The sequence below is a fragment of the Gorilla gorilla genome, chromosome 15 (assembly GCF_029281585.2).
Source record: "Gorilla gorilla gorilla isolate KB3781 chromosome 15, NHGRI_mGorGor1-v2.1_pri, whole genome shotgun sequence".
In the NCBI taxonomy this organism is placed as follows: Eukaryota; Metazoa; Chordata; class Mammalia; order Primates; family Hominidae; genus Gorilla; species Gorilla gorilla.
In genome coordinates this window covers 91,861,120-91,878,093 of record NC_073239.2, presented here as the reverse complement: position 1 = coordinate 91,878,093, position 16,974 = coordinate 91,861,120, and the positions used below count along the sequence as shown (strand labels likewise).

At 43.2% G+C, this 16,974-nt stretch overlaps 2 protein-coding genes across 10 annotated transcripts in view; one reads left to right on the top strand and one right to left on the bottom strand.

Moving 5' to 3' along the window:
- MLH3 (mutL homolog 3) overlaps positions 1–838 on the top strand; it is a 34,910-nt gene extending 34,072 nt beyond the window's left edge. For all 8 annotated transcript variants that reach the window (XM_055360975.2, XM_055360977.2, XM_055360980.2 and 5 more), the window contains one exon: positions 420–838. In XM_055360975.2, the coding sequence (XP_055216950.2) occupies positions 420–539 (120 nt within the window). In that variant the 3' untranslated portion in view covers positions 540–838. The remainder of the gene's footprint in view (positions 1–419) is intronic.
- A 7,197-nt stretch (positions 839–8,035) lies between these two features.
- EIF2B2 (eukaryotic translation initiation factor 2B subunit beta) lies at positions 8,036–15,857 on the bottom strand. Of its 2 annotated transcripts, XM_004055461.5 has the most exons (8): positions 14,461–15,857; positions 14,219–14,339; positions 13,912–14,060; positions 12,731–12,894; positions 11,664–11,759; positions 10,913–11,050; positions 9,837–9,903; positions 8,036–8,594 (listed from the first exon to the last, which is right to left on the bottom strand). In XM_004055461.5, exons 1-8 carry the CDS (start codon positions 14,621–14,623, stop codon positions 8,437–8,439), a joined length of 1,056 nt encoding a protein of 351 aa, XP_004055509.1. In that variant the 5' UTR covers positions 14,624–15,857; the 3' UTR covers positions 8,036–8,436. The 2 variants fall into 2 exon arrangements, with proteins under 2 accessions (XP_004055509.1, XP_063554093.1); XM_063698023.1 differs by having other exon boundaries at positions 8,036–9,903; positions 14,461–14,779.
- Positions 15,858–16,974: the final 1,117 nt, after the last annotated feature.

The window sequence follows — 16,974 nt, the reverse complement described above, 5'->3', positions numbered from 1 at the left end:
GTTAGAAATCTAAACAGATTATAACAGCCAGACTTTGGAAATATTTGTATGCTACCTACATTTTCTTTTTTTTTTTTTTTTGAGACGGAGTCTCACTCTGTCGCCCAGGCTGGAGTGCAGTGGCACGATCTCGGCTCACCACAACCTCCGCCTCCCAGGTTCAATCAATTCTCCTGCCTCAGCCTCCTGAGTAGCTGGGATTATAGGCATGTGCCACCACACCCGGCTAATTTTTTTTTTATTTTTAGTAGAGACAGGGTTTCACCGTATTGGCCAGGCTGGTCTCAAACTCCTGACCTTGTGATCCGCCTGCCTTGGCCTCCCAGAGTGCTGGGATTACAGGTGTGAGTCACCTCGCCCAGCCTGTATGCTACCTACATTTTCATATTGCTAATTGAAGTTATTCTTTCTTCCCATAGATTAAACCCAATCTCACTAAACTTCGCAAAATGGCCCAGGCCTGGCGTCTCTTTGGAAAAGCGGAGTGTGATACAAGGCAGAGCCTGCAGCAATCCATGCCTCCCTGTGAGCCACCATGAGAACAGAATCACTGGTCTAAAAGGAACAAAGGGATGTTCACTGTATGCCTCTGAGCAGAGAGCAGCAGCAGCAGGTACCAGCACGGCCCTGACTGAATCAGCCCAGTGTCCCTGAGCAGCTTAGACAGCAGGGCTCTCTGTATCAGTCTTTCTTGAGCAGATGATTCCTCTAGTTGAGTAGCCAGATGAAATTCAAGCCTAAAGACAATTCATTCATTTGCATCCATGGGCACAGAAGGTTGCTATATAGTATCTACCTTTTGCTACTTATTTAATGATAAAATTTAATGACAGTTTGATTGGTTGCTTGGTTTGTTATTTGAAGGGTGTGATTTTTGTTTTCGTACAGTTTTTTTTCAAGCTTCACATTTGCGTGTATCTAATTCAGCTGATGCTCAAGTCCAAGGGGTAGTCTGCCTTCCCAGGCTGCCCCCAGGGTTTCTCCACTGGTCCCCTCTTTTCCCTTCAGTCTTCTTCACTTCTCTATGCTGCTGCTTCATGTGCTACATCTCAGACTTAAAGAGTTTCTCTACTACAGTGAAAACATTCTCTAGGGTCTTTCATCAGGCCTTTAGTTATTTTAGGGATAAAAACTATTGATAAAAAGGACAAGGATAGAACAGAGAAAATTTAAAGTCCTGTTCCGGGTTTTTTGTTATGTTTTCTTTAAAAACTCAGAGACTGATGTTCAATATCCCAAACCAGTAAAATGGTGAAAATACTATGAGCTTGTTTTTTAAAATATGATTTTTTTTTGGTGCTTTATAAAGTATCTCTTTATGTGAAAACAATTGTCATATCAAAACACAGCATACATACGTTCAACCTAACCAAATATCTTTACACTTTTTCTTTCAGGAGACAAGGGTTCTTTGGGTCCCTTTCAAACGGTATCTTGGTGTTATTACATTATGCCTATCTATTGCCCTTATAATATCACTTGGGACCAGGACTGATCGTTCTGCAAATGCTTGTTATGCCATTCTCAATCTATTTTTCCCGCACCTTTTCACATGATTTGTGGTTAATAGGACTCAATAGACTAAAATTGCATAGTAGAAAAAAAAATGCAAAAAGCCAGCTGGTAATGTTTATTGCAACTGGGGTGCTATACAATTAGTAAGATGATGCAATGAGAATTTCCACTTTTGTATTTCCTGACCAGCCTGCTCAAAGTGGCTTTTATATCAATGGAATGATTTTCCTCATTTTTTAATACAGGAAACCAATTCGTGCTCATGGAAGAAAAGTTCCTTTGCCAGCAGCCTTGAAGTGAATCTTACAGGAGCAATGAAAGTATTGCATTCATTAGCGTCTGCCCCAGAGAAGGTTCAGAGAAAACCTTCACTTGTTTTCAAGGGGATCCTTGTAGATTTACGTAATTGGAATCCTGAAGAACAGGCCCTACTGTCTAAAAAATGGCTTTTATTCTTCTAAATACATATAAACGGATGTTTTATAGATGGGAAGACATGACCTTAGAAAGGAGAGAGTTTTCAGAGGATTTGCCAGGCTGTCAGGGGCTCTGCCTCCAGGCCCAGTGTGGCAGTGTGGCCTCAGGGCCATGGCCTCCCTGCTTAAGGGCTGCACGGAGGCCAACTGTCCTGGGAGTTGTAAAAATCTTTTAAGGCCAGACCAATTTGAGGGATTTTAAAAAGTGTCTCAGTGCCTCTTATGATTTCAGAAGGTTTTGCTATATGTAATCCCAACTACTGTTTTCTTGAGAGTAGCAGAGGATTAGAAAAAGTCCTCCATAAATTATGTAACCGGCCTTCCTGACTAGCCTGACTCAAGCAATGTAAGAGATAATTATTCTGTTTTCATAATTTATAAGTGTGGGGGCATGCCTCAGCATAAAAACAACCTATTAGGGAAAAATATCTAATAGATTACCTTTATCGCCTGTTAGGGTTTTATGTTGTTTTTAACTCAGATGCCATAAGAACAAAGATACATGTAATTTATAATAGTAATCATTAATACCTATATTGTGCTTTAAGGTTTACAAAATAATTTTTCTCATACTTTATCTTATTTTAGTTTCTTGACAGTCCATGAGGTAAGGTGGTAGCTTTATCACCATTTTACAAAGTGGGAAACGAAGGTTCCTCTTAGGAACCTGGTTGTCACCTTTGTATAATAAAACTTCGAAGCTCGGAGCTGTTAACTGGTTTGCTGAAGGCTTAGCTGTAAGAGCCAGAATTCAGACCCAGGTCTGAGTGACTTCAAACTGCACAGTCCTTCCCATTATTGCCCATATGCTGTCCCTTATATTTTTAATTTATTAGGAATTCATTCATTTATAAACTTGGTGATTCACCTTTATTAGATTCTGGTCGCTGAAGGCTTTAGTAACTTCAGAGTAAAACTTGAGAGATGAGATGTAAAATGCAGCCATTCTTGAGAGTTCCTTTTTCTGTAACATTCATCAACACTTTATTGAGAAGTGAAGGTTCCTATGGCTGTCTCTACCTTCAAGAGGCTTAGCTTTAGTCACTGAGAAAGACAAGGAAACTAATGATAGAATATAGTAGCTTCCTCTGGCGTTAGGTATCACAGAGTCACAGCTAGTCACAGCTAGCCCTTTATTATTGAAAGAAGAGGAGCTAGCAGTCCCACTATCAGAATTAAGACTAGAGATGGTAATAGGAGCTAGTATCAGAAAAGCTTAAGGCAAAGCATAAAGTGTAGGCTAGAATGAAGCTGGAGAATGGGGAGGGGGCTTGGGTAACATCCAGAACCTGGCTGGGGACCTGGAACTACATGAGATGTAAGAATGGAGAGGTTCTAGCAGTCAGAGGTCAGGTACAAATGAACAGCTGGGATCTGCGCATGGCAGACAGTGAAAAAACCCAGGCAAGCAAAATGGTCATAGCAGAAGGGGGCCCAAGGCCACGTTCTTGAGATGTGGAGGGGGCTGAGGAAGCCATGCCAAGTAAGGACAGATGCAGCTCAGCAGTTCCTAGCGAGCCCTGACAAGCCAGCTCAGCTGAAGCTTCGGGTGGGAGCCAGTCATGGCACAGTGGAGTGAAGGAAGAGCAGTTTCAGGCACCCAAAACCTGACCCCCACGACTTGTTTTCCACCTGAAGAGCCACCCATTCCATCCAAACCCTTTGCAAAAGTCTGCTAACAGAGAGAACCGGCCAGTATGCTGGCCAGTCGCGATCATGCCTGTCTTTACCCTCTAAGCTGAAGCTGCTCATCAACGGTGAGATGGCAAAAAGGTGGGTCCAGAAGAGAGGAAAAGAAGGGAGTCTGTGAAAACAAAATGCTGAAGAATCTGCACCAAATAAACCCTTCCTTCCTTCCTTTTTCCTTCCATCCCTCTCTTCATTCAGCAAATCTTCAGTGAGTTCCCTTCTAAATGTATTGTATCAGAACTTGTGGGGGATATAAAGAAAAAAAAAGAGGTTATCACATGGCTTAGGATGTTTCCAACCCTTGGATCATTTTCACCCCAGGCCCATTAGTTACAGAGCACTCAGTCTTACCCAGAAGCATCGGATATAGTCCAGGCAACCGGATCCAAGCGTGTGGGAATTGCAGTGTGCTGCATGTGGGAATCTATCAGGCCAGGATGATTCGAGCAGCAGCCTGCAGAAGTGGGATTTGGCCAGCCTTGCCTGACTCTGGCCTTCCAACTTGCTCTTATCTACTTCCAAAGTAAGGAATGCCCCATGATGGGCCGAGCAGTCCAAAAAAAGTGGCTTGGAGTTAGCTACTGCAATTAGCAGTTTCTCATTATTCAACACTGCATTACCTCTTTTTCATATTAGTTAACTGCAGAATTTTATTTTTATGTATTTATTATCCTTCCAAACCCAGTGTTGTAGGAAGAATATTACATATAAATGATAACTTAGGAATCTTGTCAAGTTTTTGTTTCTTCAGCACTAAGTAGCTTATTTTATAGGCAGGTCTTAATTCTAAATGTAACATGCTTGAAAAAAACACTATTGAAAGGATCCGTCTCTTCAGCATAGTATTTAATATACATATCAGGCAATCACCATCTCAAGCATGATTAGACTCAAGTGCTGCCCTCCATCGTGTGAGGGATGCTGGGAGACTGGAAGCTTAGACTTTAGCTCTTTAAGTTGGTGCAAAAGCAATTGCAGTTTTTACCATTAATAATAATAATTGCCTAGCCATTGTGCAGTACCTTGCAAGAGCTCTTTGGCAAATGAAAGAATAATTAAAAGCAAAGTAGGCCAGATATAAAACACTTCCAAATCACATTTCAAAATTGTTCTTTCATGTCAACTAGGTGCATGTCTGCTAAGGGAGTTTTTGCAAGGACAGGTGGATAGTATGAGGCCTTTACAATAATCACATCACCATCTGGTACTATCTGTATGGCAGAGCAGTTCTGATGTAGTTGTAGTATTACAGATCATTACAGAGTATGCCAGTCATTCCATGATGGAACTGTGACTGGCAGCCTTCATTAGCCCAAAGACTGATGCAACAGATTGCTTTGAGAAATAGTTTTGAAGCACATCCATGAAACATATGATCCTATGGGTTCCAGCATTGATTTCTTTGAGGTATCATTTTACACTTCAGTTTTTCCTGGTAGAGTATTTTTCAGAGATGTCTCTTCTGAGGCTAAATTAGGAATTTCTGTTCCTTATTCAAGTTCCAAGAATTGTGCCTCTCCTGCCCTCTGCCCAAACTGGAAGATAGAAACCGTGGGAAAAAAGTGTCTTTGCAAACTGCACTGTTATCTAACTTGGTTTATTTAGCATATTCAGGAAGACTTTCACATCCATGGAATCCTAGTTCTATTAATTCTCTCCAAGCTACAACAGTTGTTTTTTTGTTTGTTTTTTTCCGAGTTTCTCGGTTCCGCCAGCAAGGCAGGGGTGGGAGGTGGGCACCCCTGATACCAAGGCTGACAGGTAGTGAGTTGATGTGGAACTTCTGTTTCCTCCTGTTCAGTTCAGGTTCTCTCTTTCTGATACTTACCCCTCCTCAAATAGGGAAACGGAGAGAGGGGAAATAGGAAGATGAGCCTTAATAGGGTTTATTTAATTGGGGTCATAAAGATTCTAAAAAGTATGCATTCCTGCAGTTCTGTTCTAGGCACTGTAAGAGCTGACCAGAAAGAGAGCTTCTACCCTTATAACCTTCATCCATCTCAGTCATGCCTGGGAAGGATGTTGGTGCTAATTTTAGACACAGAGACTAAGATGGACAAAGGACAAGTATCATAAAGCATTTTTGGAGCCAGGAACAGATTTAAGTTCCTTGCCTCACTGCTGCTCTTACTCCAAACCACACAATTGTACCCAAGTGAATTGCTGTTAGAATTGGTGCCTTTGGAGGAGACAATTGCTCGTAATTGGTAGCTACAAGCCACTTCACTGAGAAAGCGTGGGGTCTTAGATGCTTTAAGAAATAATAGAAAGACTGAGCCTGAGTGAGTCAGGCTCTTCTGAGTCATACAGCTTTTAGGTCAGTGTAAAATGCCAACTTTCTGAGGTCTTACTTTTTTCCTCTCTCTGGAAGACCTAAGGCAAAGATCGCTCTCAAAGAGATATCAAAGAATAGAGACCTTTCCCTCAGAACCTACCTCTGCCCAGTGTTAACCAAAATGTGGTTTCAAATCACCTGTTCAAAGCCCACAGGGTGTTTGTTAAACATGCAGATTCTTAGTGCTCCCTCCAACCACACAGACACTGCACAAGAGGCCCTGCTTTGGACCACTAGTTCCTAAACATGGCAGAAAATCTGGATCACCTGGGAGACTTTTTAGGTTAAAAACCGGAAACAATATGTAAGCATAAACATGTCAACAAAATTAGAGGATGTCCCTCTGCTTGCTGTGCTTGGTATTATACTTCTATACTGTTTCCCTATGCGTGTACATATAATTTCGTTTTGTTTTTGTGAGACAGAGTCTCACCCACTGTTGCCCAGGCTAAAGTGCAGTGGCCCAATGGCACTGCTCACTGCAACCTCCACTTCCCGAGTTCAGCCTCCCGAGTAGCTGGGACTACAGGTACCCGCGACCACACCTGGCTAATTTTTGTATTTTTAGTGGAGACTAAAAATTTTATTATAGTATTTTAGTTTCGCCATTTTGACCAGGCTGGTCTCAAACTCCTGACCTCAAGTGATCTGCCCTCCTCGGCCTCCCAAAGTGCTGGGATTATAGGCGTGAGCCATTGCGCCCAGCCAGTGTTGTTTTATGGAAATGAGTCCATATTATGCATATTGCTCTGCAGCTTGTTGTGTTTTTTTCCCCAGCTTGTTTTTAACTAACAGAGTATCAAATGGACTTCCTTGCAAATCTGTCCCATTCTTTTAACACCAGGATCACAACTCAAATGCCTACAGGGGTTAGGCAGATAACATAAATGAGTTAAATGGATCCAGTACGAACTGCAGAAAACTGGAGATGTTCCATCCAATGGCATCAGATGTTACCCAACCACAAACTAACTACTGCCATTTGGAAATGTTGGCCCAGAGTTGCCAAATTTGAGTTTTCAAGAAAAGCAAGAAATCTGAATTTTTGAAATGTGCAATCTCCAGATTTTTAAATATTGGTAACAAATTCACATTAAATGCAGTGAACCAGCCCAAATGCCTTCAATCCAGACACTGCCCCTCCAGCCATCCTTTTGAAACTTCTATTGCCATGTATAATGTTCCACGGTGTAACTGTCAATACTTACTCAACCTTTCTCCTATTGCTGGACACTTAGGCTATGACATTACAACTACTACACTGAACACTCTGTATAAATCTTTTTGCTTGTACAAATAATTCTAGAAATACAGCTTCCAAATTGACTTCTAAAAGGCTGTACCAATTTATAGTCCTATAAACACTACATGAGACTATCCTTTTCTGGGAAGCTTTAAACAGATTCCCAGGTAGTAACCCTGAGATCAGATGCAGTAGAACTGAGATGAAACCCAAGACTGTGTGAGTGAGTGATTGGAATCACTCTCAGGTGATTCTGATGATCAGCGAGGTTTTGGAACTACTCTTTTAGACTATGAACAAACTGTTTGGGGCCAGGAGCAGTGAATTGTAAAGGAAACTATACTTTCATTTGTACTTTTTTTATTTTTTTAGAGACAGAGTCTTGCTCTATCATCCAGGCAGGAGTGCAGTGGTACAATGATAGCTCACTGAAGCCTTGAACTCATGGGCTCAAGTGATCCTCCCACCTCAGCCTCCAGCATAGCAAGGCCACAGGCATGTGCCACCATGTCTGGCTAATTTTTTAAAATATTTTTTTGTAGAGACAGGATCTTGCTATGTTGCCAGGCTAATCTCAAACTCCAGGCCTCAAATAAGCCTCCCACCTCAGCCTCCCAAAGTCCAGGATTACAAGTGGGAGCCACTGCATCTGGCCAGTACTACCATGTTGTACACTTTTCCCGCTAACTACAGCCCTCTATGCAAACACAAAAAAGGCTCTGCTGCTGCTGTTTCAAGCAGTTCTGTCAGAGTAGGACAATAAATAAACCAACTATGGAACCTTCAAGTGGCTTTTATTGGTAGAGCCTAGAAAAAGTGTCATAGCCATTTCTGAGCAAAAATCTGTATCCCAGTAAGGTATTCAGTGTTATGTTTAACACACTACTGAACCAGAAAGTTTAAGTTCCTGACACAGACGCAACCAGGTCACTAAGAGGCTCCAAAATCAACAAGTTAAGCCCTGCTGCTCTGTTAAGATCTGAAAGGCAAGACACAGTCCTGGATGTGTGCCCTTGTTACGGGGTGACTAAAAAGGGAGGCAACAGTATCAAGGATTTTTTTTTTAGGTGGACTCCTGTGCGCTCCCACATTGCAAGGATGTGCTTCAGCAGCAACACTCAAGTCTCCTCTTCATTCTGTATCTGCCTAAGCAATCTGCTTAGGACACGTGTGGTCAGTCATAAAACATGATCATCAGGATGGTAGAGTTCACTCATCAGGCGGTAGATGTAGGAAGGTGCATTCCCACCAATGTTGGAGATAAAGAGGGTAATGAGCTCTGGGGGGACGTAGTCAAACACAGGGCAATGCACGCTGACCTTCTCCAGAATGTCCCCTGAAAGGCAAGCACACATGCTAAAGGTAAAACTGAGGCTCCCTCTCTCATAATTAAGTAGCATATACATTCCAGGCTCAAGAATGCAGGCATATTAGCTCCCCAAGGACGGGAAGCTATGGAAAAATGCAAACCGGAAGAGATGACTTCAGATCATGACAATCCCTGCTTACAACTCTCCCATGCCTCTGCACAGCCCTCAGAATAAAATTCAAACTCAGGATTGAAGTTTAAGATCTGGGCCCTCCCTGACACACCACGTGAATTACAATTTGGACCACTCTCCCCCTTGCTCATTACTGTCTAGCCATGTATGGCCATCCTTTTCTAACTGGCTAAGGCCCTGCACCAGCTCATAGAAAACTATGATCTTCATATGGTGGACTCTGTTCATTCAGGACTCAGCTGAAATGTCATCTCATTAAGACCCTTCCTCAATCTCAGGCCCCTAGCCACTTTCTACCACATCAGCCTTGCTTGTCCTCAGGCATCCCATGACCTGATACTTTCTCGTCTGTCTTCCACAATAGAATGTGTGGGAACAGGGCCTTATCTTTTTCATTCATTGTTTTATCTTCAGTGCCTAGAAGAGTGCTGGATACATTGTAGGTGCTCAATAACTATTTCTTGAAGATTGAATGTTTATTTAAATAAAGGGATGAAGTCAATCAACTTCCAAGAGGAACTAGGACCCCAACCAACTACTATGCGTTGCTCTCAGATGGTGTGTAAGGCCACCCTTGCTGATGAGGCTGCAGGCGTAATGAGCTGAGCTGCTGCCTTCAGAAGAAGCCAGAGAAAAGAACCCCAAGACATGAGACTATCCAGGCTACAGGTGAGTTTTCTAAGGAGGAACATTTCACAACCTGCTTCCTTTGGGAGTCAATTCACCAAAATGACTCCTTATAGCAGGAAAACAGGTACATTTTCCCAACTGGTTGTTGTCTATATCTCAAACAGCATGCAAAGCCAAACCCAGACAATGCTAAATGATCCAACCCACAATAGCCCCAACAAATCTAAAATATATTTGTCTCAGAACAGATTAACATGGACTTGATCAGGTCCTCAAGCACTTTGAGCTTCTAAAGAAAACAGTCCCCACAAGAAGTATGATAAAAAACACAACTTGACAGCATTCAGTTCTACTGACCAACAAAACAACAAAAAGACCAAAACACATGCACACACAAACCCTGAATACACACAACACATGCACGCATGCACACACAGCTTCTGTACCTTCTGTGAATGGCAGGACTTCTTCAGGAGCCACAAACTTATGAAATGAGTCTTCTTCATTGGGGAACTAAAAAGGAAAAAATTTATAAAAACTAGAGACCCAGCAATTCCACTCCTAGATATGTACCCTAGAGAAATGAAAACATATGTCCACACAGAAAACTTATACACAGATGCTTATAGCAGCATTATTCACAAAAGCCAAAAGCTGGAACCAACCCAAATGCCCATAAACAGATGAATGGATTAATAAATTGTGGTATGTTCATATAATGGAATATTATTCAGCCTCGAAAGGAAATTCTGACATTACAACATGGATGAACTTTGAAAACATCACGCTAAGTGAAAAAAGTCAGGCACAACATGTTACATATTATATGATTCCTTTTATACAAAATGGGCAAATCCATAGAGACAGGAGCAGATTGGAGGAGATGGGGAGAAGGAGAAATAGGGAGAGATTACTTAATGGGTACAGGGTGTTTTTCTACAGTGGAGAAAAAGTTTTGAAACTAGAGAGTGGTGGTTGTACAATGCTGTGAATGTACTAGATATCACTAAATTGTATACTTTAAAATGGTTAATTGTATGTTATGTGAATTTCACCTCAATTTAAAAAATAGAGACCTATAAATAGGTTGATGTTTTCAAAGCAAATAGCTTCTATCACTGATGAAATGGCTCTTCACTTAGTCCCTGCTTGTATTCAGGTTACAAAGGACAGGCCCTGCAACAATAACAAAACTGATTCTATGATCCTACTTTCAACCTGCTTGGCATTTTCAGAAATGGTCAGGCGACAGGGAGTGGTGGCAATCGTAAGCAAAGGACCTTTCCCAACTACATATTGTCCTTACAATCTTGACTTCCTAAAGTTGACAGCTGAGAACTCTCAACTGTTTTACTGAATCAAGACTTCTGTGGTTCTTTCCAGCCTCCACTGGGTGTAATCCATTGAGTAAATGCAGATAAATGGAGGCCCTGGAGTGAGTTGGTTGAAGTCCCAGAGTTCAAGCCTACCCTTTGGCTTCCTTCTTTTCTGCTGGCTTCTAGCTAGAGACAGACACACTTACCTGTGGAGAAAGTTTGAACATAGGTGCACAGACGATGAGTGGGGTGGAATGGTGTTTTGCTGCCAGTGCCAGAGTGTGAGTTCCTGTCACAGCTCTCAGGGCCCCATTGGCCAGGATGGTCTTCGTGCCAATGATCACCTTTGGGACAAGACAAAAAATGTGAGCCAGGAGGGGGTGGAGCCCTAAAAGGGCCACTGGCCACAAAAAGCTAAATGCTCAGACGTCAGAATTGGTATCGTGAGGGGTCACAGACTGGTAGAGGTGAAGGGATCCCTGGCTCAATACAAGTTCTAGCTTAAAAGTAGGTTTCCAAGGAAAGAATGAATGTAAAATGGGACAAGAAACTGCAAAACCTACTGCTCTCAGTCCCATATTTTCTGGAAATTGAGATGCCATACCTTCTGAAAAGCCAGGAATCTTTTTCATTCACTATCCACAACTGCCAAGCTCTTTGAGCATAAGGCAGGAGCCCTGTAGCCAATCCCTAGAAACTGACACTCTTGCCTTAGTTCTATTTAATACTTCATTCTTTTCAATGCTTCAACCAAATTTAGAGGCTACTCCAAGAGAGGAACAATGATGCAGAAAAAGGGAAAAGAAATTCAGTTAACAGATTAAAAAGGCCTAAGTATGTACTTTGAAAGGTGCTAGAAACTTTATTCTCTCACCGTGGATATTACAGGAGGAGATAAAAATCAATATTTTAGAAACATAATCTTCATGAATTCAACATAACTCCAGATATACCCACCTTGTTGACTCTTGACATAACGGCAAAAATGGCAGCATCAGTCATGACAGTTGTCTCAATACCTGCTTTGGACAAATTCACAGCCATTTCATGACCCTGCAATGGGAGGGAAAGGCTGATTCTAAGAGAAAGAGTGAGAAATAGTGAAAAGCGCTCTCAAATGTAACTGGATCTGGGGAATTGTGTGATATGGGCATATCCAGCAAATAATTTCCAATAGATAACTCATTTTTCGGACAACTGATTTTTCAGACTCTCATAGCTCTGGTAAGCTGTAGGGAAGCCCAGGGGAAGCTAATAAATGTCTAATGCTCCACAGCAGCACCAGAGCAGCCATAAAACTGGAAATACAACATGCATGTATAATATAATCACGATTGCTGACAAGATAGCTCCTGGCTCATTATTTTAAAACATCCTGCATCCTTACATATTTCCTTTTTGAGACCTATTATTTACTTAGGATCAAGTGAGGTCAGACCAAGCATCAGTCATCCCCAAGGTAATTTACCCTGCTTTGATTCCTAAAAGAATCAAGTTATCTTTCCTTGAACCCAGCAGCTCGCCATCTTTTTTTTTTTTTTTTTTTTTGAGACAGAGTCTTGCTCTGTCGTCCAGGCTGGAGTGCAGTGGCGCTATCTTGGCTCATTGCAACCTCTGCCTTCCAGGTTCAAGCAATTCTCCTGCCTCACCCTCCAGAGTAGCTGGGATGACAGGCATGTGCCACCACGCCCGGCTAATTTTTGTATTTTTGGTGGAGACGGGGTTTCGTCATGTTGGCCAGGCTGCTCTCGAACTCCTGACCTCAGGTAATCCACCCACCCAGCCTCCCAAAGTGCTGGGATTACAGGCATGAGCCATCGCTCCCGGCCCCAACTTTCTTAAACCACTATTTATGAATGTTCACAGGACGAACACCTTGAAAATTCCCTTAATGTTTTACTTTATCTTCTCAGTGTCTCAAAGTCTTGCTTATCAATTCAAGGTTGGAATGGCCCTACCCATCCCTTGTTTATTTCTTCTTCATTTTTCATTTTTCTTAGTAGCAACTCCAGCAGTCTCCTTACCTGGCAGAAAGGAGCACACTCTGCTACAATGACATGGAATTTCCTCTTTCGGGCAGCCTCTTTGAGGAAGGCCTCTACTGTTCGGGAGAAGCCAATGGTCATGATCACCTCATTGGAGTGAATGTGCTCCAGAGCCTGGGCTGCAATGTTCTCTGTTGTCCCTTCTGTAAGAACGGTTTTGCAAAAAAAAAAAAAAAATATATATATATATATATGAAATTGCTATATCACAAACACACATTATGCGTGTATGGAAAAAGATGTCTGACCTTCACATGCACTGCCCACCTAGCAGACCCTGGTACCACAGGGTTAATGTGCTTAAAGTGAAATGTCACAATTTCTTTTTTTTAATAGAGACAGGGTCCCACTATGTTGCCCAGGCTGGTTTTGAACTCCTGGTCTCAAGCAATCCACTCACCTTGGCCTCCTAAAGTTGTGGGATTACAGATGTGAGCCACCACGCCCAGCTATGTCACAATTTCTTAAAAGCCCCACTCCTCTGGGATTTTCTGCCTGCCCTCTTCCAGAAGTACCCCTACCTATGAACCACCTCTGTCACTACAGCGCTCCTTACAACTGATTTTGAAGACAGTAGATTCAGCCAAGGAATGGCAATCTGGGAAATCCTAAAGTGCTGAGAATAGGGTAAACAGAGCTTCGGCCTAAAAGAAGTCTTCCTCCAAAAGGTGGCCACAACACTTCTACATGAGAGAGACTGGCCAGAGAAGAAAAAATGGGGGAGGAATTTGGAAGCAGCTTCTTCACCCTCTGATTACAATGAATATCTGCAAGTCACTTGGACCGCAATGACAAGGGGGATAGAAATGGTATACGTGTACGTGTGTATAAAAATTCAGATAGTGAAGGAGGTCTATCGACCTTGGTTCTCTAGGGAGTTCATTTTGTTTCTTTACAATGAAAATAAAACTCTGTCCTAATAGAGTCTGTTCCACCCCACAGATCTGCAGTCTATCAAGGGTTGGTCTGTAAGGAAAAGTAGAGAGGGTTACTTTGGTCCTGTCACCTGTTGCAACATTTCCTAATCAGGAAAGAGGACAAACCTCTGAGAACCAGAAGACAGCTAATCTCCCATCTCTGCTAATGAACAACCTTCAGGGGCTTCTGTTCCCTTATTTGCCTGTGACCAGTCCCATTTTCCCAGCGATCAGGCCTCTTACCCAGCTCCACTAGCAGCTCATTAATCGCCTCAATGATGTTGGACTGGAGTTGGGCATAATGGAAGCTGAAATCCTCGTTTAGGCCTCCGGATGTCAACAGTTTGTGCAGGGACTCCTGCTGATCACTCTCGTCGCTGCGTCCATGGAGTCTATAGAGGCAACAAGACCCAAAGAGAGAGGTGGGGAGGAGAAGTGGTCAGGCAGGTAACAAGGGCTGTTCAGCTCCAATAAAGTCTCCGAGCAGGTAGAGGGGCCCGTGCAAAAAGTGTCACTGGATCCAACCAGGAGCCCAGGACGTGAGCCTGACCTGCCATACTCCTCCCGGATAATCTTGAGCACTCTCCGCACCATGTTGCCCACGGTGGTCTCGGAGGGCTGAGCGGCCGTCATTCTCCTGCCCTCTCTGCGGATCAGCTCCATCAGCTCCCCTACAGTCCAAAAGAGAGAGGATAAGAGGAGCCAACGCGAAGTGAGGCCTGGGAAATTTTCAGCCCTGGGATCGGGAACAGACAGGGGCCAGGTTCGCCGGCGGAGGCAGGCCGGCCTCACCCGCGTTGCTCCAGCGGTGTTCCGTGATGATCTGGCGCAGCAGCCCCAGGGTCTCCCGAGCCATTTCCTCGGAGCTGCGCGGCCCACCACCCCGCTTCAGGGTCTCCACGAAGCTCTCGATCCTCTCTGACAACTCCGAGCCCTTCGCTGCGGATCCCGGCATCTTTAAGGTAGCTGCCTTCAGCCTTCACCGGCGGAATCCACACCTGCCAGACCACACAGTTTGCACTTCCGGGGCGGGCGAGGTCGGCTTCCGCTGTGAGGGGAGGGGGGGAACCTCAAGTTTGAGTGGAAGCCGGCCACGCCCTTCGTTGCCGATCTCCCAAGTTTGAGTGGAAGCCGGCCACGCCCTTCGTTGCCGATCTCCCGCCCCCTTCCTCTGCCTGAGCCAATCAGAGACGTGGGGCTCGGGTTGTTTAGTTATAACCGGGCGTCCGCGCGCCCCCGCGCCTCGGGGGCTGGAGGATCGGAAGCGGCGTTTCTTGGCTCAGCCGACGGTGAACGGAAGTAACCCGTCAGGCCTGTAGAGGGTGGCTGGTCCCGTTGCTATGGGAGCAGCAAGTCTCTACGCGCCCCTCACCGCGACTTAAGGCTACAATGAAGAAGTTGCGGCACTCCCTCCTGTCTTCCCAGCTCGGTGACTGCCCGAGCTGTCACTCCCGAGTGTCAGCTGACACTGACGCTCTGAATGCGTGTCCAGGGTCGGCTGCCCCTTGGGCAGACGTCTCACTTTTGTTCTGTTACATTGCTTGGTACCGTTTGCGCCTGTGTCTAGGAGGTTCATGTCTCTGAAAACAAGGACGATATCTTTTGTTGCTTTTGTATTCTCAAGGCCTAACACGTCTAACAGAAGACGGCGAAATTAGAGATGAAGAAGATTAAGGAGATTCAAAGTGGGAGCCAATACAGAAGCAAAGATGACATCCTCTGATTTGGACAGAATTGTCCTCCTACAGAGAGGCCAGAGAGTATAACATAATACCAAGAGTTACCATTTACTTAAAGCTTACTGGATGTTGGGCACTGTGTGTGAATTGTCTCAGTTAATAAGGTCTGAAATAGGTCCTCTTATCCCCATTTTACAGATTGGGAAACAGACCCACAGAATTTAAGCAGTTAATAAAGGATTGGGTTCATACTTAAATCCAGGTCTACCTGAACCCAAAGTATGTGTGTAATAGAAATCTCTATTTCCTTAAGATAAATTCTTCAAAGTGGAATCCATAGGCGAGCACATTTTAGACTTTTGTTACAATTAACAAATTGCCCTCCAAAAAGATTATGTCAATACCAAAGTTAGCCAAAGGTAGTACAAAGAAAAGAAAATTACAGATTAATATCTCTCATGAACATAGAAGCAAAAATTGCAACAAATTATTAGCACATCAAATACTGCAATACATAAAAAAAGAATAATATGTAATTACAAAGTAAAACATAAACCTGGAATGCAAAGCTGATTAAACACTTAAAAATCAATGTAATATGCCATATTAACAATCTGAGAAGTAAAACCACATGATCATGTCAATTGATGCAGGAAGAAACGTTTGACAAAATTCAATATTCATGATACAAACTCTCAGAAAACTAGAACAAAAGGGAACTTCCTGAACTCGATAAAGGGTATCTACAAAATCCTACACCTAAAAATCATACTTCACAGTAAAAGATTGCTTTCTCCCTAAGATCAGGACAAGGCAAGGATGTCTACTTCCACCACTCCTATTTAAATTATACGTGAAGTCCTAGCCCTTGCAATAAGGCAAGAAAAAGAAAAAGCATACAGAATGGAAAGAAACTGTCCCTGTTCACAGAAGACATGATAGTCTACACAGAAAATCCCAGAGTCAACAGCAACAAAAACAAAACCTCCTAGAACATAAGTTTAGCAAGGATACAAAAACTATATTTCTATGTATTAGCAATGAGCATCAGAAATTGAAGTTGAAAATACAGTTGCTCTAAAAAGCCATAAAATATTTGTCAATTTTGCTGTGTTTTAGTTTTTATTTATTGATTTGTTTGTTTATTTTGAGACAGGGTCTCACACTGTTGCCCAGGCTGGAGTGCAGTGGCATGCTCACTGCTCACTGCAGCCTCAACGTCCCCTGGCTCAAATAATCCTCCCACCTCAGCCTTTTGAGTAGCTGGGACTACAGGCACACACCACCATGCCTGGCTAATTGTGTGTTAATTTTTAAATGTCTTTAAAATTGTATCAATTTACATGCTGGCTAGCATTTACCATATTATAGCCAATTTTGGATATTGTCATTATTTTTTCATATATCAAGTCATTAAAAAAAATAAGGTATATAGGCCAGGCATAGTGGCTCATGCCTGTAATCCCAGCACTTGGGGAGGCCAAGGTGGGCAGATCACCTGAAAGTCAGGAGTTTGGGACCAGCCTGGCCAACGTGGGTAAACCCTGTCTCTACTGAAAATACAAAAATTAGCGGGGGGTGGTGGCATATGTCTGTAGTCCCAGCTACTAGGGAGGCTGAGGCAGGA